Source organism: Phyllostomus hastatus, unplaced genomic scaffold (genome assembly GCF_019186645.2).
Source record: "Phyllostomus hastatus isolate PE091 unplaced genomic scaffold, TTU_PhHast_1.1 phas_scaffold_385, whole genome shotgun sequence".
NCBI classification, from domain to species: Eukaryota; Metazoa; Chordata; class Mammalia; order Chiroptera; family Phyllostomidae; genus Phyllostomus; species Phyllostomus hastatus.
The window spans coordinates 55,011-76,985 of record NW_025334026.1 but is presented as its reverse complement, the minus strand read 5'-3'; the positions used below and the strand labels follow the sequence as shown (position 1 = coordinate 76,985).

At 46.5% G+C, this 21,975-nt stretch overlaps 1 protein-coding gene across 1 annotated transcript in view; it reads left to right on the top strand.

The window, feature by feature from the left end:
- TEKT5 (tektin 5) overlaps window positions 1–19,795 on the top strand; it is a 33,518-nt gene extending 13,723 nt beyond the window's left edge. The window contains exons 6-7 of the mRNA XM_045819631.1: window positions 16,642–16,796; window positions 19,442–19,795. Coding sequence (XP_045675587.1) covers window positions 16,642–16,796; window positions 19,442–19,658 — 372 coding nt within the window. The 3' untranslated portion in view covers window positions 19,659–19,795. The remainder of the gene's footprint in view (window positions 1–16,641; window positions 16,797–19,441) is intronic.
- Window positions 19,796–21,975: the final 2,180 nt, after the last annotated feature.

The following is a 21,975-nucleotide window of genomic DNA, read 5'->3' as shown; positions in this document are numbered from 1 at the left end:
TGATGAGTTTTGAGCTGATGTTGAATGATGCATGAATGAGTGAATGCTTTTAATTTTAAGCACCTTTCTTTTTCATTTTTGTAGGGAGAAGTCATTTTTATATTGCAGTAGGATATACATAAAAGTTACCATTGTCTTAGTCCCTTGGGTTGCCATAACAAAAATCCCACCAACTGGGTGGCTTGTAAACAACAGAGATTTATTTCTCACAGTTCTGGAGGCTGAGAAGTTCAGGATCAAGGCTCCAGCAGATCTGGTGTCTGGTGAAAACCAACTTCTTGATCATAGACTTGTCTTCTCCCCCAGGAAAGGGGCGCTGAGAGATCTCTTTTATAAGGTCACTAATCCCATTCACAAGCCTGTGGATGGCATAATCACCCCTCAATGACTCCACCTCCTAGTACTTTCCCAGTGGGGATTTTGTCTCAGTGTGTGAGTTTGGGGACACACAAACTTTTAGTTCGTAGCTACTGAGCTATGAGAGTACTTACTGTTCAGTGGTCCCAAGTACCTTCACATTGTTGTGTGACCATCGCTGCCATCCATCTCCGCAGCTTTTTTCCATCTTCCCCAACTGAAAGAACTCTGCGCTTCAATTTATACCTTTTAAACAATAACCCCCATTTCTCCTTCCCCAGCCCCAGGCAGCCAACATTTTACTTTCTCTGTCTATGAATGTGACTGCCCTATGTACTTTATTTAAGTAGTCATGCAGTATTTGTCTTTGTGTGACTGACCTTTTTCACTTAGTGAAAGGTATTCAAGTTTCATCCACATTGTATCCTGTGTCAAAACTTCCTTTCTGTAAGTCTGAATAGTAGCCTGTTGAATGTATAGACCACATTTTGTGTGTTTATTCACCGGTTGATGGACACTTGGATTGCTCCCACCTTTTGGCTGTTGTGCAAGTGTTTTCATTTAATGAGCATTTCATTTGGTAGATCAAATACCTTGTATTGTCATGTTTATGGCATGAAGTCTGAGGCCTGGGAGTGACTTGGGATGGCTCCTCTGGTGGGTATGGGTGGCTCACCTGTGGAACAGAGAGTAAGAATTCCTACCTGGTGACATTATTGTGAGGATTAATGAGTGGATCTCTAAGCACATAGTAAACACTTAATTAAAAGGTAACAAGTATTGATATTATTATCAATAGGAAGAAAAAGGATCTTTTGGGTGGAGGTGGGGAGCAAAACCTTTTCCCTTTCCAAATTTCTCTGGAGAAGTTTTGAAATATTACTAGCAGCCTAATCACTACTGATCAGAGAGTTTTTGCAACCAATGCAGATTTTAATTGATAGGCATTATATAGTCCCGGCCAGGTAAGTCAGCTGGCTAGAGCATCATCCCAATATGCCAAAGTTGTGGGTTCGATCCCTGGTCAGGCACATGCCTCGCTTGTGGGTTCTGTCCCAAGTTGGGGTGCATTTGTGAGGTAACTCATCAGTGTTTCTCTCTCGTGTCACCGTTTCTCCCTCTCTCATTCCCTACCCTTCCCCTCTCTCTCTCCAAAACAAACAAACAAACAAAAAATGCAATGAGAAAATGTTCTCGGGTAAAGGTAAAAAAAAGTAGAAGTTGATGTAATGAAGATAAATATATAGCCTCCATTTTACCTTTCAACAGTTTGCTTCTGCTAGAGGATTTGAAATGCTCCCTTTAAAATCTTAACTGTTAATTATTGAGCTTGGCCTGATTTTCCTTGACAAGAGGCATTTCTGGAAATTCTAGGTCCCCATCCTCACCCATGCTGCAAAGCAATTACATTATTGCCCAAAGTGCTCATGCGAACCCACTCTGAAAGGCCAGGTCTACATGGCATTTCATGCAGGCATCGTTGAAGCCCCCAGTGGTTTGGGGATTTGTAGGCAGACTTCACTATTCACCATGATCTCTGGGGTTCAATCACCAAGGTCACACCCCAAACCTTATAACTTGTCCTGGGTTCTTGTCCTTTGTCCTTGTGTTTTGGGGATTTGGGGATTTGGGGCACTCTTGGTCATATTGACCCCTGCTAGAAGAGAGGCTGGTGACTCCTGTGGGCCGAAGCAATTGATAACCACCATGTGGGAGGCTGCCTTTGAGAAATGTTCTGTCTTGAAAGCCAGGGTCCTGAGGAATCTCCAGATAAGCTTAAGTCCCCACCTACATTCAGTTACCCAGCTGAACATGCCTTTTAGGGAGAGGACTTTAAGTGGGGAAAAGAGGCAAGGACTTATGGGGAGGAGGTATGGGGGCAGGGACACTGCAATAGAACAGCCCTTATTCTAAAGTTGTAGGGGAAATGACAGTAGGTGTGTTATGTAGACACAGCATTAATATCATTGAATCACACAGTTATTCTTTCTTCAGTCCTTTTTCAATCCTTGTGATGGTCTCAAGAGGAAGGTCTTGATCAGATGCTAGAATGCCTCCCTCACCTCTATAAGACTAGCTGATCTCCCTTTTAAACAGCGAGTGTGGGCCTCAGGCTAAGAACTTTGGGCAGGCAACAGTACTCAGCCAGAGTTGAAACAGCATGGTTTTACTTTCATCTGGTTTTACTTTACTTTACTTTCATGCATTTTGATGGCCATTTCCAGTTACAGCAAGTGATGCTGATTTTCCACTGATGATTGTGATATGAAGTTTTATTTTTAAAAAGATTTTATTTATTTATTTATTTTTAGACAGGTAAGGGAGGGAGAAAGAGAGAGAGAGAGAAACATCAATGTGCAGTTGCTGGGGGTCGTGGCCTGCAACCCAGGCATATACCCTGACTGGGAATCGAACCTGCGACACTTTGGTTCGCAGCCCGAGCTCAATCCACTGAGCTATGCCAGCCAAGGCTGAAGTTTTATTTTTAAATAAACATAAGGCTTTTTGAATGAATTGAGTTGAAGAAAAGATTGTTAATCATGTTGAAAATAGTGTAAGGGAATATGGCAAAAATGGTAAGGATGGTCAGTGAAAGCCCGATACTTAGAAAACATCAGGGTGTACCTGTATGTCTCAGATATTATGTATGTGCAGTAATCATGAGTATCACCTGGGGATTACATCAAAATGCAGATTTTAATCCAGTGGGGCTGGGGCTGGGCCTGAGAACCTGCATTTTGAACTGGGTGGTAAGAAGTAGCCAGAGGGAAGGTTGTAGAGTGCTTTAGCTTTGACAAACATCTGGGTAAGCAGCTGTCTCCTTCCAATCTCTCCCTTCTTTTCTTCCTCTCTTCCAGACTCAGAGTATTAGGAGAACCAAATCCTTCCAAAAGGCAAGCCTGGGTCACCTAATTGTAATCAGATTTGCTCTAATTTCGTTTTGTTTTCAAGTTCCAGGCCAAGCCCAGTCATTTCTCAGGCTCGGATGGGATCAGGCCAGCTTAACCCATCACAAAGCCGGTGTCCAATTGTGCAGTGCAGACGCCCCTCTGGGGTTCCTGCCTCATCCCCCTGCAATGCGTGTCCTTGAGTCAAATCTCATTTTCCCATCCTGATTGTTAATGTGGTTGGGGCAAATGATGTTATTAGTTGAGGGATCCGGATAAGCCAGAGGCACAGCCTTGATCAGGTTGTCAGAGCATCAGATTAGTTGGATTTCTCTGCTTCCTTTTGACAGCTCACCCCACATGTGCTATAGGCTTTCTTGCGGTCAGAGGCAGCAAACAGGAGCAGCCAGCTTTCAACTTCCCTCCGGCTCCACTTGGAGCTCTCTTACCTAGTTGGTGGCTATGACTTCCAGGTGCTTCCAGGGGGTCCCAGGGGCCTCCGTTTCCAGGTGCTCAACCCCAAACCTTGGAGTGCACTTCCATACTTCCCACCCCACATCCACTCTACCAGCAAATACAATTGGTTCTATTCTCAGGATGTCACCATTTCTCACTCCCTCCTCTGTGTCCCCCTCACTTGGGCCTCTGCCACCTCTTCCCTGGATTTTTGCTCTGGTCTCTGTTTACTCTGTTTGCTTTTGATGCTGCTAACTGATTAGCTGACAGCTAGTTAAGAGGGCATTTTTCCTTGAGTAGGCCAACTGGATTTACAGAGAGAAAAAGTTCAATTACTTTAGATTCTTCAGAAAACCTGAGAGTTTAGAAGGAGAGTGCAGGCAACAGGCTCTCTCTGGGTAATGCCTGCCTGTGTCTGCAGGTCACCATCTTCATGGTGGCCAGGCCGGCCTGTGCCACTGTGGCCATGAAAATTTCTCAGCGCCACTCACCTTGGCAACTGTAGTGCCTCACAAAATGCATGGTGCACAGTGAATTCCAAGTGAATGCTGACAGAATGGTTAAATCAGAGGATAAACATGAGTAGTCCATGTATTTTTTGGTTCCTCACTTTTTTCTCTTAACAGTTTTATTTCTACTTGATACATAAATAGATACACGTATTTCAAGTGTACAATTTTAGGAGTTCTGACTTTTTGTCATGAGGTCACCACTTCAATCAAGGTAGTAAATAAAGGTTTCCTCATGCCCCTTTGTTACCTGTCACTGCTATCTCCCACCCCCAACCCCACACAGCCCTTGACCTGCTCTCACTATAGATCAGTTTGCATTTTCTAGAATTTTATGCAAAGGGAGAAATATCCTATGCACTCTTTTTTTTTAATTTGGTGTCTTTCACTCAGCATAATTGAGATTCCTAGTTTAATCTTTCTTGTTATGGATATACCCTAGTATATATGGTGTCCATATACCACCGTTTGTTTATCCACTCACCTGCTGGTAGACATTAAGTTTGTTTTCAGCTTGGGGCTGCTATAAACATTTGTGTGCAGATTTCCAGAATCTCTTGAAAAATTGGTAGCTTTAGCAACTCTGAGCCTACTTTTCTCCAGAGGAGCAATGGGAAAAAGTTGAGAGGCCACTGCATCTCTTTGGACAGGGCCTGGGCTCTAATTTGCCTCAGTCATCACCATGTCCATCATAGCCCCCTTCACTCATCCACAGCATTTGCCTGGTTCCAGCAGGCTTGTGCGTGGACATGGTCTGCTCTGTGCATCAGAGGTAGTGCAGGAAAGCTGATGTATAATAGTAGCCAGGCAAGGAAGGAGTTTAACACAACACAAAGGGGCTTATGAGCTTTAATTTTAAAAGGCTTTGCTCTTAGCTGAAATTCCTTTGGGGTTTTGAGTTCTGAGTGGTTATTAACACCAGCAGAACCACCCCTTCCCTGGGAAGCAATGACAGGTCAGGATGGCGGTGTCTGAGGGGTGAGGGCCAGCAGCTGGCCAGTGAATGAGGACCCCAGCGCCTGCTGCCTGCCCCCTTGTTTGTTTTAGGAGGTCTGGAACCCGTTGTGGAATGGGAAATGCTTATGTGCTTTGCAAACAGCCAGATCCCTTCCAGCACGGGTGCTGCAACCAAGCTACTGACTGGCTTGTTTCTAAACGTGGCTCAGCCCAGGGGAAGAGGAATCTCGTGCCCCTGGGGGCAGTCTGGGAGGAGGGCAGGGGTCAGGCCTTAAACACCACTGCGCCTTGGTGAGCAAGTTCCCTTCATAAGTTTTCCTTCTGAGAGTGTCCAGGAGCAAGATGGATTGATCCAGTTTGTCAGTAATCTCTGCCTTTCATTTGAGATTTCTGTTTCTAACAGCAAGGCATCAAGCCTCAGGAAGTTTCTGAACCTTGGAAAGGCAGCAGAACATAGAATTAACTTCTTTTTTCCATTCTCTCTATTGTTATGGGACTCTTTCTTAAAGGCAAGGGATACTAGCTTTCTACTTCCATATAAACATTCCATCTCAAATACATTTGTCAAAGGCTTGAAAGGAGTTGATTTGAAGAAAAAGATTATGTAAGTGTATAGGTACTATGTAGTGGACTTGGCACCTGATTCTCAGGAAAAGCCGCAGGGCCACATGTGGTAGGTCTCTCAGCCTGATGCTCACCTGAGCACCAAGAGGAATCAAAGGCTCTTCAGTGATGACACATGGGCTCAGGTGTCATCACTGTACCTGGGAGGTGTGTGCCTGGGACACTGTGCATGAGGGGTCCATGAGAGCCCAGAGGGGTGCATCACCAGTATTTGTCCATATTGATACTGTACCAAGAGGGAGAGGAGCTGTTGGAATCAGAGAAATAGAGCCAAAATCCAGAGCTGGGAAGGTAGTCAACAGATTCAGTAGGTTGGATGGACCAGACAGGGGCGGGTGGGGAGAATGAGCAAGGGCTAGCATGGCATAGGTGGGGGTGGGGGAGGGCAGTACAAATGAGGCTATTTGAGCTCATTTTGTGAATGCCACTGATACTCGAAGAAGCTATTATTTTCCTCTTCCCACTGCACTCTACAGTTGGTATTAGCCAATCATATGCTTTGGCTGGACTCCCTGGGTGGGGCAATCATTCACATTGGTTACTGTGGAGACAAGAAGAATGTGAGATGCAGCCTGGATGAGGCAGAGGGTTGCCTGGGCATCTCCTGGATATGTCCCAGCAGTCTCTTAACTTCTTCCAAGTGATGACTTGTCCACCTTTGGGTCCTTGGCTGTTCGAGTGCTTGGGACCTGCTGCCCAGCCTTGCCTATACTCCCAACTTCTACATGTGTTTGTGGAATCCTGGTCCAGATTCCCCTTCCATCTTGGCATTCTCCATCCCCCATGCATAAGCCCCACAGTGCAGTGCAGATGGCTGGGTTCAATTCCAGCTCTAGCACTTCCTGGCTACCTGACTGAGGTCAGTTTGCCTCATGTCTGTGCCTCAGTTCCCTCCTCTTTCAAATTGGAATAATAATGGTAGGCAAATATTTGTTGTCAGAACAAGGGCAGCAACCACAGTCACTTTGTAAGTGCTCAATGAATATTAGCTCTAAAGATGGTAAAAAGCCATGGTCTGATTTATGACCTGCTCAAGGGCAGGGACAAGCAAAGTGACTGAAAGAACACTATGTCTGCAATCAAAGGGCTGGGGCTGAATTTTGGCACAGCTAAGGGATCTCGGGGAAGATAAAGGAATACTCCTACCAGCTGTGAGGATTGTATGAGACGGTAAAGCTGAGCAGGTCTGAAGCTTGGCTAAATACTGGAATCACCCAGATGCCTGAGTCCTGTCTCTAGGGAGTCTGATTTCATTGGTCGGGGTGTGACCCGGGTATCCAACCTGCAAACTCCCCAGCCAGGAATGAGAGCCAGGGGTTCAGAGTTCAAACCAGTGGTTCTCCAGCTATGTGATCCTTGGACCAGCAGCAGTGTCACCTGGGAACTTAGTAGAAATGCAAATTCTCGGGCCCCATCCCAGACCTTCTGAATCAGAAACTCTGGGGCCCAGCCATCTGACCTTTAACCAGTCCTCCAGGTGTGTCTCCCAGGTGTGGGCATGCAACAGATGCTTGTTAATGTCCTCCCTCCCTGAAGCAGACATTTACTTAGTATATCCTGTGTACGAGACTCTGAGTTAGGTGCTGGGGATGCAATATGAATGGGACAAGAGTCTCTGGCCTCAGGTGACTTATGTTCTAGCGATGGAGACTGGTTTTAAAAACTAAGTAGATGCATAATTAAAAATTGTGATGTGTTAAAGAGGAGATCCTCCAAGGCTTGAGAATGGATTATCATGAATTTTCACAGACTCAGACTAAGAGATAAGTCATCTCTTATTTAGCACAGAAACCCCACCTGTTTCCAACCCCATCCAGGACTTTCAGAGCCCCTGACGCCAGATGGCCTCTCAGCAGCTGAGATTTGTATTGACCTGGCATCATCTAGGGCAGCTCCGGACAGAATCAGCTGTGAGCAGGACTTGTGCAACACCTGACCTCCAGAGGACTAGTTCTCTCCCAGGTGGCATTTGCTTCTCGGTGGCATTTGCCAATGTCTGAGACATTTTGGTTGTCACAACTCGATGGTAGTGAGGAGGAGGGCAATGTGCTACTAACAGATAGTGGACAGAGGCCACGGAAGCTGCTAAACAGAAGGCACAAGACAGCCCCCCAAAAGTGTGGCCCCAAAAGTTAAGAGTGCCGAGTTTGGGACAGCCTGCTCCAGAGCCTTCCCATCCTGAATTTCAGGTGAGGTCCCTCAGGAGCAATCCTCTCCCCCCTAACTTTTTTGTTCCTGGGCTTGGTTGTGCTTGAAAACCTTCCACCATTTGACCAGAAAAAGGATTCCAAGCTGCCTTCTTGCTTCCTGAGCTGGGGAAGCTGCGCTGAGCCAGGCATCTCCTTGGAAACTCCTTGGCTTCATGCAATTTGGAAAACAATAAATTTGCAAGGTTGCACAAGGCATCCAGAAACCAAAAGCTGGCTGGAACTGCTAAACCCATTTTTCCCCTCCACATCAAAAATAATTTCCTGGCTGTAGAGACTTTCTCTGCTGTCACAAGACGAGACGCAGGCAGATCGTTTTACATGGCAAACAACCCAGCCAAACACATCCCCCCTTTCAAAGGCTTTTTTGGGTGGATTTCTATTCCAGCCAGGAATATTATTGGGGCACTTTTCTGCTGAGCTGAGCTTGGTTTCATCTGAGGCAGACCTGGCAATTGCCTTTCACACCCCAGATGTGGTCAGAGACCATTTCCAGTGCAGACCTCACCCTTTCCCCACACCGGGGGCTGGGGTTTGCCCTCAGCTGGTTCCCAACAAGGGCTGAGGTGGATGGTCATGGTCTGGTTTGCCATAGCCTGCAAATGGAAAGAGAAAGAAGAGATACATTCCTCACAACTACAAAAGACATATTAACTTACTAAATGCAGCCAGAGTTCTAAGTGCTTTTCTTTTGTTAACTCATCTTTCCCTCCTACAATGCTATTAAGAAGAGGTCATGATTAGCCCCATTGTATAGACAAGGAAACCAAGGACAAGCAATTTGCCTCAAGTGTAACCTTCCCCTGCCCCACTAGTAAATGGCAAAGCCAGGATTTGAATCTGGGTGTCTTGCTTCAGAGTTCATGCTGTCAGTTAATGTGAACGCCTCCCCAACTCCTACCAGCACAGCCTCATAATGACAATATATAGGTAACATCCAGATCTGTGGTTCTCAAAGAGGACTATTTTTTACCCCAGGGGACATTTTGCAATGTGTAGAGACATTATTGCTGGAGTATTACTAGTATCTATTGTATAGAGTCTAGGGATGCGACTAAAACATCATTGTATAATGCATAGGACAACACCTACCACAGAGAATCATCTGGCTGAAATGTTAATAGTGTCAAGGGTGAGAAGCCCTGGTCTCCTGACATTAAGGTTTGATGAGAGAGAGAGAGTGAGAGTGAGAGAGAGAGAGAGGAAGGAAGGGAGGGAGGGAAGGAGGGAGAAAAGGTAGTAATGGATATGTGTGGATGGGTGGATGGATGGATGGATGAATAGATATAAAGTACTGAGGCTAACAAACCCAGATCTATGTGTACTGGCCACAGTGCTAAAAACATGGGTACCTAAATCAATCTTCATAGCCACCCTCTGAGGTAGAGACTGTTATTATCTTCAGTACACAGATGGTGAAACTGAGGCTCGAAGAGGTCTGTTGATTTGCCAAGGCCACATGCTCTGCGGTGTGGTGCTGGCATTTAAACACAGACTGGAGGCTCCCAAGCCTTTCCTCTAGGAGGCTCCTGATTCCAGGGGCTGGGCTACCTGAAACCTGACCTCTCCTTACTTGCCATACTCCATCCGTTATGGTGCTCCCCACCTTGCCTGTGATATATGCTGTGACCTTGTTCCTCTGTGTCTGTCTGCCATGCTTTGGTGTGGGCCCTTCTGGCTCTCAGTTCTCACTAGGAGAACTGCCTCTCTCCCCTCTGTCTGTTCTCCAAATGACAGCCAGAGAGAGAGATCTGCCTCAAAATACAAACCCAACTATTCCTCCTCAACCTTAAAACTTTAATGTGCCTATGATTACCATTTTCAATCTGTTAAAATGCAGATTTTGTTAATAGGTCCAGCTGGAGTGGGGCCTGAGATTTTGCATTTCTAACAAGAGCTTCTAACAAGTCCTGCAATATTGGTCCATGGACCACACTTTGAGTACCAAGGTACAGCCTTGTATGAAATGAGATGCTTAAAGAGAATAGGACTTCCTCTGTGATGGGCTACAGTAGGGCTCTCAAGCTATTGGTCCCAGGGCCAAATGGCACACCCTACCTGTTTTGGTAAATAAAGTTATATCAGAACACAGATCGATCCCGCCCCAATACATTTATGTATTGTCTGTGGCTGCTTTTGCACTACATTGGTCAAGGTGAGTAATCGTGAGACCACATGGCTCATAAAGCCTAAAATATCTACCACTCAGACCTCTACAGAAAATTATGTCCATTGTGTAGCACATCTTCACAATTCTCTGGAAAGCTGTGTACTTGTATTCCAGCCATCTGCAGAGGGTTGACTTGAACACACACACACACACACGCACACTCTCTCTCTCTCACACCCTGCCATACCCACAGCTGACGGGTCTCAGGCTGATCTCAAAGCATGTGGTCCCGGGCATGCATGGGAGATAGATGGTGGACTAGAGCAGGTATAGAGCACTTACCCCAGTGCTCCTTATCCAGGAGCACTTGCTGCATCCCAGCCAGAGAGGAAGCACAGGCTTTGAGTCCCCATTTTCTGGATAAGGAAATTGGGATGCTGTGTAGACAAAGACTCTGAGTGGGGTTGTGAGCTCCACAGCTGGTTTGTGTTAGGGTTTGCATGGGAACCCCAGTCTCCTGACTTCCTGCCCAGGGCTTCTATCTCTAAGGCACCCTGTGTGGAGGCCCCTGGGGCTGGGAATCTGCCTGGAGGGGCATTGGTTAACAAAAAGAACTTTGGTTGTGGGGAAGAGGTGGCTGTCATACAGAGGACATTCCTCCTCCATTGCACAAGTGACCCCTGCCTTGACCCCTTACACCCAAATACATGGGCTGTTGAAGCCCAAGTCCTGGGCTGGAGGGCTGACGGAGTTTAAGTTGCATGCAAAGACAAATTCCATCAAATGAATCTGAGTTTTCTATTGTCTTATTAAAAAAAAAAAGGACCAATGATCCCAAAGGAAAACTCTACTAACAGACAAAACATTACAGGATGGCGGTTGGCATAGGATGCAGGGTGGTCCCATGGTGTATGTCAGACACTAGACTAAGCACTTTACACACATTATCTCATTTAACCCTCACAGCAACCCCGTGGGTGAGTTATTATGATTACTCCAGTTTTACAGACAAGAGACCAAGTGCCCCACACAATGCCGAGCTCAGTAGAAGGGCTACTGAATGAAGCAGCTCAGGAGATGAGTTCACGATTGCAAGGGGCACAGAGAAGTTAAGAGTCCTGTTCAAGGTCACTTAGCAGAGAAGAGCAGGAGCTGGAATTTAAACCTAGAGCTCTGCGACTATAGAGGGGCTCAGTCAGCTGAAGTGAACTGCTCCCTTCCCCCATCCAGCCATGCACAGCAAGTGGAAGGCCTCGGACTCTCCTGCCCCAGTCTTGCAGCCCTGACTGACAGGCAGAGTGCAGCAGGCAAAGCACAGAGATAAAAAGGCCTGGGAAGCGAAGTGAGGTGGGACCTGCACTCCCACCACCTCCTCCTCAACCAAGTTCCTGCTGGAGGCTGCAGAGGCTCCTCCCATGGGGTGACCCCCTGGGCCAATCCCCCAGTGGCCCCGCCCAGCCGCTCCAGTGAGCCAGGCTGAGCCCTGTGCCAAGGAGCCTCTTTTCCCTTAGTTCTTTGGTTTTGTGGGAACAGAAAGGTTAACCTCCCGGGGGAACAGGGAGAAGGGGGGCTTTGGGGACTCAGGGCAGCCATTTAGAACTGAGGGGGAGAGGCAGGAAGGATAGGAGAACTCTGACTGGTCGAGGGAAGGTAGGGACGGAGCATATGCCTTTCCTGTGGCACTTTACAGGGTGTGTTTGTGGGAGAAACATGCATGGCACCGCCGCTCTGTGTGCCTGCCTCTCTCCAGCTGTGTCCCAGCAGCGAAGGGCTTTGTACACTCACTAAGATTTCCAAGAGCTCTGTCTCAGCCCTGGGGCTAATCACCTAATCTCCACTCTGTGGGGTGGGAATAATGATTATGATCCTCGTTTTACTGTTTTTCTGAAAATGCCCAGGCAGCTTCAGACACTTGCTTAATCCAGCTTGGATGTGCTGGATCTGGGATTTGGACAGATCTAGGCAGTCTAATGTCAACATCCACACTTTTGTTTTAACCAAACACCCAGGGAACAAGGGTTCACTGAACACTTAGTGTTTGGTCAATTAAAAATTATAGTCCCCAGTGGCCCTGGGTGAAGACACCCTCCAGTATGGACCCAGGAGTCAATGTGCTGGGCTATGCGGGTCACCCTTTTGGACTCTGGGCTCTTCTCCCAGAGAACGAACATCAGGGAATGTGAGGTCCAGGAACCAGGCTGACCTGGAGCTCAGAGCCTGGTGGGCCAGGTTGGCACTGGGAGCCTGTGTTTGCACGAAGCAAACCCTTAGCTTCCTCCTGAACATGAAAGTCAAGGCTGCTCTGTCTTCAGATCCGGCCCAAGGTCAGCCCACTCTCTCTGCCTCCTGGCCCTTGGGGGTTGTGTTCCTCAAATCCTGGAGCCTGAGTCACCACACCTGGGGCTTCTGGAGATAACTGGCTGGCAGGATGGGGCTGGGTGGCAGGGGCTGCCCCCAGGACAGTGTGTGTATGGCTTTTTTTCTCCCTTTAATGAAGAGGACCCTGGCTGTGAGTGACAAAGCCTGGACAAGAAAGAGGTTAGCAGGGGTGTCCAACCTGCAGCCCACAGGCTTCATGTGGCCCAGCATGGCTATGAATATGGCCCAACACAAAACTGTAAATTGACTTAAAACATTATGAGATTTTTTTTGTGACTAGGTGACACAATGTATTTAATGTGTGACCCAAAACAACTCTTCCTCTTCTTCCAGTGTGGCCCAGAGATGCCAAAAGGTTGGACACCCCTGAGTTACAGGGAACATTTTTGGCAGAATACACACCCACCTGGGCAGATCTGCTTTGGATGTGAGTCATTGATTGGTTCTAAAGCAGCCAATTCCAGAAAACCCCTACTGTTCTGGAAAATCCACAGACAGGCCTGCTCAAGAAATGCCACTGGGGTACAGGGGGTGGTGGCACGGAGAACAAAGCAACAGCCGGTTCCGGCCCTGCACACCCCCCACCCCCGACCCGATGCCGCCCTACGGAGGAGATGGGGAGCCAGGGACTTCATGGTGATTTCTCACTTGCTGCATCTCAGTCTCTGGGAGACACAGTGTGATCTGAGGTTTCCCAAATTCACTCGCTCCGGGGTCACTCCTAGCTCCCACCCCATTCAGAAGCATATTTCCAATTGTGTTATATCCATGTGCCACCTGGGCTGTTATTTACTTCATATTTCTGCTTAAATTACTTAAAAATACATTTATTCAAAATGTATTTATAGCTCTTCTGTAAATTTGCCCTAAACAGAACGATACATACAATGAAAGCAAACTTGTTAGCCTATGGCTGGATCCTGTTGTCTGCGGAAACCTCTTTATTCCACAGTTGTTCTTTGTGGACCAAGGGTGAGGAGCAGGTGATGGAGAGCCAGTGCCCAAGGCTGGCGCCACACTGGAGTTCCATCTGGAAGTGTTCAGCAAGTTTGAAAATACTTGACAAACTCAGGTCCCCAGGAGCTCCCGTGCATGGTGTTGCTGTGTCCCTGTCCCTTTGCTGTGCTCACATGGGAGTTCCTGGAGAAATGAAGTGAACATGTATTGGATACCTCATTTGTGACCACATCCCCCAACAATGTTCTGCACACTGAAGGTGTCCAACACATGCTTTTAACAGGAGATGAAAGGACTTGAATTTCCATGATGCTAAAGAGAGTACTGTCCAAACTGTGGGAAGCACTTGCCAGTGGAGAATAAAAGCTTGTTGCATAAAGGTGCAAATGAATGCACTTACACTAGAATGTAAGCTCCACAGGACAGAAGTCTGTCCTGTTCCCTGCTGTGTCCACTGCCTAGAGTAGTGCTGGGCACTTTACAGGTGCTCAGTGAGTCCATGAGAGAATCAGTGAATCCATAAATTAATGAATGTGTGGATGAAGGAATGACTGAGCACAGGATGACTGTCACTTTCTTGCCTAGACTCAAAAGACAGGCCTTTTCTAAAGTTAGTTGCAGACCCTGGTAAGGCTGGCCAAGCCTGGAGCTGGGAACCAGGGTGTGGAGAGAGCAAACAAAAGAAACCAACATAAGGGCAGCCTCAGGGCACTGGCTGCGCATCTGAAGGTTCCCCCAACAGCAGCCCTTACTGGCAGCTGCCTTCAGTGGGCTTGGGCTGGGGCAGGACTGACAGGAACTGGGAACCACAGGCAGCTAAACCAGATAACTGGTAATGTCTCTCTCCCACCACCTCAGCAATAGCCCTCTCCCACCCCAACTAGGGGCATCTAGATGGTAGAGTGAGGAGCTGTTTTCCACATTGGGCAGTGGGGTCCCAAGATGCATTTTTCCTTTACAGTAGGCTCGATTTTCTTCTGTACTAGGCTGGGTGGTGCTTTCTGAGCTTTACCTGTCTTTGACATGCTCTCTTTCCAAAGGGCAGATTTCTGAAGAAATTCTGCAGGGTTTCTAAGAGAGGTGTTCCCCACTGGAGTGTTTACATGCCAGCTCATGTGCTCGACCAGAATGTTCTTATAGTGTTTAACCTGCGAGTAGTCAGCATCACTCTGGCTCTGCGTGCTCACTGAGGGCCTGGTGAGGGGCTGGCTTTCTTCCTCAGGGTCCTTTGAAGGCAGCAGAGTAGGCGTCCTGCCCTCCCATAATCTGCCACCCATGTCTCAACCCAGTAGGAAATGGGCATCCTTTTGTCCTTTTGAAGTAGCAAAATGCTCTCTCTTTAGGCATTTTTCTTAAGCTAATAGGAAAACCAGGACTTAATTTCTTTGGAAAAAAAGCCTTTTAAGCAATTTCTTGGTCCCTACAGAATATGAATGCAACCCAGCTAAAATAGTCATCCTAGTACTTATTATGATTTGTGAATATTTCATAGCTTATGAAAAAGGGAAACACAACATGATTGGAAAAGTCCTTGAAGGAGGGGCCCAGGTCTTATACTTGAGTCCCCGCCCCATTCAGGAGCACTGGCATATTTGTGTGTAAGCAGTTTTCCAATATAAAATCTGAGAGACAGGACCACATCAATTTTAGGCCACATGGTTTCCAAACCTTAGCATGCACAGAGACCATTGGGAGGCTAGCTAAAAATCTAGGCTTGCAGATCCAACTGTGATTCATTCATTCAATGTTTATTGGGCTCCTACTATGAGCAGAGTTGCTAGATAGCCAGATAGTAGCAAATAAAAATGCAGAATATCCAGTTAAACTTGAATTTTGGATCACACAGTAGTTGGGACATGTACAAAAAATGCTTTGTCATTGATCTGAAACTCACGTTTAACTAGTCATCTTGTATTTTACCTGGCAGCCCTCAGTCTGCACCTAACACTCCCTGGAGCTCAGAATACAGCATGGGTGAAACAAAGCAAAGCCCCTGACTTCTTGTAGCTTAATGCCAGCAAGGGTGATAGGCAAGTAAACAGCTGAGGGAAAAATGTTGAGGGCCGTGGCAGGAGCCACTTCTAAGCTTGTGAAGAACCTCACTATTGGGCCCTGCCAAGTCTGGGAGGGGTGTTGGCACAGCCCCCCACCCCCCTGGCAAAGAGCCTTCTCCTGGCAGAGGAGCATGGACATTAGAGCTGCTCACAGATCGAGGGATGCTGGTGGTGGTGGGAGGAGAAGGGGTGTTTTGGTCATACATAGTAAGGGGGCATCTGGTGAGCATCCTCAGTTCTGGGTGTGCTTAAGGTTGGGCAAGTGTAAGGTCAGGTTCCTTCTAGTAATGACTGTGCTGCCTTCTCTATTTGTCCTCTCATTCTTTTATTTTGGAAAAATTTAAAACACAGAAGTATAAAGACTCTTAGAAAAGATCCACATGTACCCAACATGAATATCAACATTTTGCCACTCTTTTCTTGTGATTAACCTTTTTCTGATTTTAGTTTTATTTTTTATTGAGATATAACAATCTTAAAGTACAAGAAAATCTTGATGAATTTTGGTGCTGCGTTTTTTTTTTTAAATTTGTTTTTTTGCCTATGTATGCACCTGTGAAACCTCCACCTAGATCAAGATATAGAATGTTTCCAGGCCCCAGCTGGCTCTCTCCTGTTTCTTCCTGGAAACTGTACGTTGGTCATTTGTAGGGCACAATGGGTATTATGTTGAGGAAAATATTTCTATAGTTCAATACAAAACTTTGAATTTTCCCCCCACCCTGCTCCCTTTCATTTCTTCTTTTATTTTTTTTTCTTTCTAGTTTATTTACTGACCTACTTATTAGGAAGGTAAACTCTGGATTGTAAAATGAAATAGAACAACCTCGATTAATTCAAATTAAAGTGGATTTAGAAATTAACTATTATTTTTGGGTTATCCATGCTAATCTTAAAAGCCCTCTCCCAGTGAACATTAGTAGGCTAACTCCAGTGGATATTGGAGATAGAAAACAAAGCCAACCTTAGTAGCTGCCCCTCCCCAGCATTCACAGTGGCCTGGGTAATGAGAAGTGCTGAAGCTACTTTCTTAAGACTGTCTTAGGAAGAGCAAGGTCCCTGCCCCTCAGGTTAAGCACCTGAATGGATACTGAACGAGTTGACCCCATGTTCCCTCCGTGACACCTGACATGTTCCCCGCAGACACTGCAGGAGATCTTTCAGGTGGAGAACACCATCCTGATGCTGGAAAGGTCCATCATGGCCAAGGAGTGCCCGCTGAAGGTGGCGCAGACGCGGCTGGAGTGCAGGACCCGGCGCCCCAATGTGGAGCTCTGCAGGGATGTCCCACAGTTCAAGTGAGTGATGGAGGCTCCCCTAGAAGGCGAGCTCCCAGGAAACCTGGGTCTGGAAAAGGGACTCTCCACCAGTTAGGACATCTAGTCTCACAACTCAACAGGGCACTGGGTGGGGATCTGGAGTTGTGAGGGGTCTCTAGATGACCTCCTGTCATGGGGAAGGCCCAACCCTTTGCACTGAAGCCTGTCTCACCTGCCTAAACCAGGGATGGTTTTATAGCCCCACTGTGTTCTGGGGACCCCCTAGCTCCCCAAGCTAAAAAGAGGTACTCTCCCAGCCAGAGATGTGGCCTTTGGCTCATGGTTGTTTTACTTTTCTTCTGTCCAGGCTCCCATGAGAGAGGAGCCCAACGCACACCTCACTCATTCTCCATGGCTCTTTCTAAAGTTCTCACCTGTGAACCATTGGAATAGCTTCCTGCTTAACTAAGGAAGGGCTGCTTCTGTTGATAAAGGGCCTCCTCACAGCAGAAGGGGTGAAAAGAGCAGGCAGGCCCAGAAACAGGGTTTGTGAGCCTGGAGTATGAGCTTGGGAGTGATGATGGCCAGACAAAGCAGGAACGACACACATGGCGGGTATTTTCCCGCGATGTGCTGTGTAACCTGGCTGCTCTGTTCCCTCCATGCTGGGGGCAGGGGCAGAAAGACTATATTAGTTCTCTATTGCTGTGTAACAAATCCCCCAACTCAGTGGCTTGTCCTCCTCCTAAGCCAAGACGTGAAGACGAGAGCTAAACTAAAGAGAGGGAGGAAAAATGCTCTGAGAGAAAATGCTGGTGGTTCCAAGGGATAATGTTTGCACAGCCCCATTACTGCCTGAGATAATCACTGAGGAAACAAAAGCTGGGTGTTGTGTGTTGTGGGGATAGGCAGGGAAAGCAACCCTGGCTTTGAACATGATGGCCTGGCTACCTGCTCCTCAGCCTCCTGCTGACCTGGAAGATTTTCTCCCCTGGAAGTGGGTGTAGCATGCCCAAGGTCTCACACTGCTGGGCTGGAAGGGGTCCAGATCCTGGGTGAGGGGTTGGGGGAGAATCTCTTTATCCTTCCTCCACCCACTTCATGCTTCTTAGTCGCTGAGGTTGGGCTCCAGCTCCTCCTAAAGCAGAGGGTTCTGATAGCCCATTTGTCCCCTCCGCGGCTGCTAACACAGAACAGGGCTTCAGGGGAGCAGCCAGATGTTGTTCTGGAGGACCTACTGCTTGCTCTTCCTGCCTCTTCATCCACTAGCTGTGTCACCTAGAGGGGTAGATAGGGAGCATGAATGGGGTACATTTGGCTCAGGAGCCCCAGACACTGTGTGTGTATGTGTGTGTGTGGTGTGTTTGTGTATCTGTGTGCCCCTGTGTATCTGTGTCAGTGTACTATGTATATGTCTGTGTGTGTGCTATGTTCATTTTCCTGTGTAGGCATATGTGGTACATGATGTGTTTGAATGTGTGTGTGCACGGTGTGTTAGGGGCTGAGCAGATCATGGGACTCAGGCTGTCTGCCTTCTCCACCAGCTGAATTGGCCCATCTATGAATTACCTTTGTTGCCCCACATTCTTTCCAGCACCACCTCTGGGCCTTCACTTTCCTTGTCTTCCTACAGGTGGCCCCTCTTCTCCTGACCCTCTCTAATTGCTCAGGTCCCATCCATACCCAGTCCCCATAATGAATACCCATTTAAATTTGAATTTAAGTTAATTAAAACAAAACAAAAATTTAAATCCAGTTCCCTATTCACACACACATTTCAGGTGGTCAGTAGTCAGTGCTAGGGGCTACTGCATTGGATGGCAGCCCAGAAATTTCTGTCACTGTAGAAAGTTCTGTTGAATGGTGCTGATCTACAGATCCCCAGGGAGAGAAGGGTGTCTCAGTTGCCTCTGTCGCCTCTCCAGCTCAGGTTTGTCACAGTGCAGCTCGTCCTGATGGCAGCTCAGGTCCTTCAGGCAGCAAGTCCTTCAGTCCTGAGCACAGTGCCATTGTCCCATCCCCCCACAGGTGAGGCCCATTAGTAGTCACTCCCTATTCTCCTTCCTCCAGCCCTTGGTAACCACTAATTTACTGTCTCCATTGATTTGCTTATTCTGGGTATTTCATGTAAATGGAATCACAAAATATGACCTTTTATGACTGGTTTCTTTCACTGAGTGTAATGTCTTCAAGGTCCATCCATGTTGTCACATGTATCATATGTACTTTATTCCTTTTTATGGCTGAATCATATTCCATTGTACGGACAGACCACCTTTTTATTCATTCATCTGTTGATGGACATTTGGGTTGTTTTCACCTTTTGACACTTGTGGTTAGTGCTGCTATGAATGTTTGTGTACAAGTATTTGTTTGAGTATCTGTTTTCACTTCTCGTGGGGAGATAACAAGGAGTGGAATTGCTGGGTCATGGTAAGTCTACATTTAATGAGCAGTAGCCAGATTGTTTTCCTAAACATCCTGTCTGTTTCTCCCTCTCTGCTCATCACCACTGGTAGCTCTGTCATGCATTTACTTCCCTGCCTGTCTACCCCTGATGGCTGAGCCTTGCCCGTCTGGCTTACCACAGTCCCCCAGAACCTGGTCCAGTTCCTGGTACATAGTAGGTGTGCCTCTGTTGAATAACTGAGTGAATAGTACCTTATTCTCTGCTCTCGCCCCAGGCTCGTGAATGAGGTGTGCACCATTGACGACACCCTGCAGACCCTCAAGCTGAGGCTGCGGGAGACACAGGACACACTGCAGCTGCTGGTAATGACCAAGTGCCGGCTGGAGCATGACCTGGCTATCAAGGCCAACACCCTCTGCATAGACAAGGAGAAGTGCATGAGCATGCGCAAGACCTTCCCCAGCACCCCCCGGCTGGTGGGCTACACGTGAGCTGGCGCCGCCAGCCCTCAGTCCCTGCTCCGCACCGGTTCCTTACACAGTATAAAATTTGAAAAGGCAGACAAACAAAATAAAAGAAAGTGTTGTTTTCTCTCTTTCCTCCTATTATGGAAAAATATATATCTAAAATAAATGTGCCCAAACTGAAGATCATGGTGCTCATTTCTCACTGTAGGAACAGACTTCTGGTAGATTCTGGAGGAGACAGACCATGGCCCCTCAGGAAGAGAATTGTGAGGTTGTCAGCATCCCCAGGAATAGAAGGGGTCTCATTTTGTAAATCCTGTTTGTCCATTTAGGAGCACAGTACAGAGAGACTGTGGTGTTCAGAAATTGGACACTGGAGCTGAGAGTCTAGAGCCAACCTGTCACTTAGGAACAGTGGGCCTTGAACAAGCTTCCAACCTAAGCATTGTCATCTATACAATGGTGTTTTAGGGATTGATATGGTAAAAGAAGGAGGCAAAATCAGTTCTGTGGATGGATCAGGAGGAAACAGATGAGGGTTAAAAGAAAGCTCTATGAACAAGTGACATTGCTTCAAAAAGTTAAATGTAGCCCTGGCTGGTGTGGCTTACTGGATTGAGTGCTGGCCTATGAACTGGAAGGTCACCAGTTTGGTTCCTGGTCAGGGCACATGCCTGGGTTGCAGGCCAGGTCCCTGGTGGTTGGGGTTGTGCAAGAGGCAACTGATTGAGGTATCTCTCGCACATCAATGTTTCTCTCCATCTCCTTCTCCCTCCTTTCCCCTCTCTAAAAATAAATAAATAAAATCTTTTTTAAAAATTAGATGTAGAATTACTACATGACCCAGAAATTCTACTCCTGTGTATTTAACCAAGAGCACTGAAAACAAAGGAAAAATAAAACTAGCACACAAGTGCTCATAGTACCACTAATCACAATAGTCAAAAGGTAGAAACAACCTACATGTCCATCAATGGGTAAATGGGAAAACCAGATGTGGTCTAGTCATGTAATGGATTATTGTTCAGCCACAAAAAGGAATGAAGTGCTTATTCATGCTATAACACAGATGAACCTTGAATACATGATGCTAAGTGAAAGGAGCCAGACAGAAAAGGTCACATATTGTATGATTCCATTTATATGAAATGTCCAAAATAGGCAAATGCATAGAAATAGCAGATTGTGGTCACCAGGGAGAGAGGCTAGGAAATAACTGCTTAGTGGACACAAGGTTTTATTTTGGAGTGGTGAAAATGTTTTGGGACTAGATAGAGGTGGTTGCATTGCACCATTGAATTGTTCACTTTAAGTTGTTTATTTTATATTATGTGAAATTCACCTGAATTAAATAAGAGAAGAAAGAAGTCCTATTGCAGCTGAGTCTTGAGTGATGCAGAGGCTGAGGCAGAAGAAGGTGGGATTTCTGGAGAGAGGAATAGCATGGTAAAGGCAAGGAGCTAGATGGAGAAGCTTTTGGAGAGGCATATGAATCATCTAGGTGGGTCATGAGGCCAGACCATGAATGACAAATAGTTTTGACTTTTTTCCTGAAGTTAGTGTCTCTCAAACGTTGTTATTCACATCAGTGCTTCCCAGTGTTTGATGTGCATGTGAAAATCACTTGGACACCTTGTTAAAATGCACATTCTGAATCATTAGGTCTGAGGTGGAGCCTGAGATTCTGAATCAAACTCCCAGATGATGTTGACAGTCTATGGATCACACTTGGAGTAGCAAATAACACCTCAATTTTTGCCATGACCAAGAATCACCTTTACTATTATTCACTCAGTCTTTTATATTAGTGATTTTCAACCGATGTGCTGCAAGAAGTTTAAGACATGCAACACCTGACTATTTAGTTAGGGACACTGACCTCTTTTCCTTTAGATGATCACATACAAAAAAATGACAACAGCCAATACAACAATAGCCATCCAGTGTGAATGAATCAAAATTATACATGTTGTTTTTTCCAGATTGGCAAAAAGTAGTTTTTGATGTGCTGCAGAATTTTAGTAATTAGTTTATGTATGCCACGAATGGAAAAAGGTTGAAAATTGCTGCTTTAGATGCTTGCACTTAAAAAAAGTCTATTTAGTTTAAAGGCAAATTTATAGCATGATTGCAAACAGGAAACCTGTCTTGCCCAATGTTGAACAAATCAAAATAGTGTTGATGATATATGGTTAGGGAATATTGTCTGACCAAGGTAACGTTGTATGAAATCTCCTTTTGTTCAAAAGGGAGATCAGCCAGCACACCGTAAAGAGGAGTTAAAGACCACTTAGCATTCAGTGGAGACTCTCCTGAGGCAAGTTTCCTTGAAACAGAATAG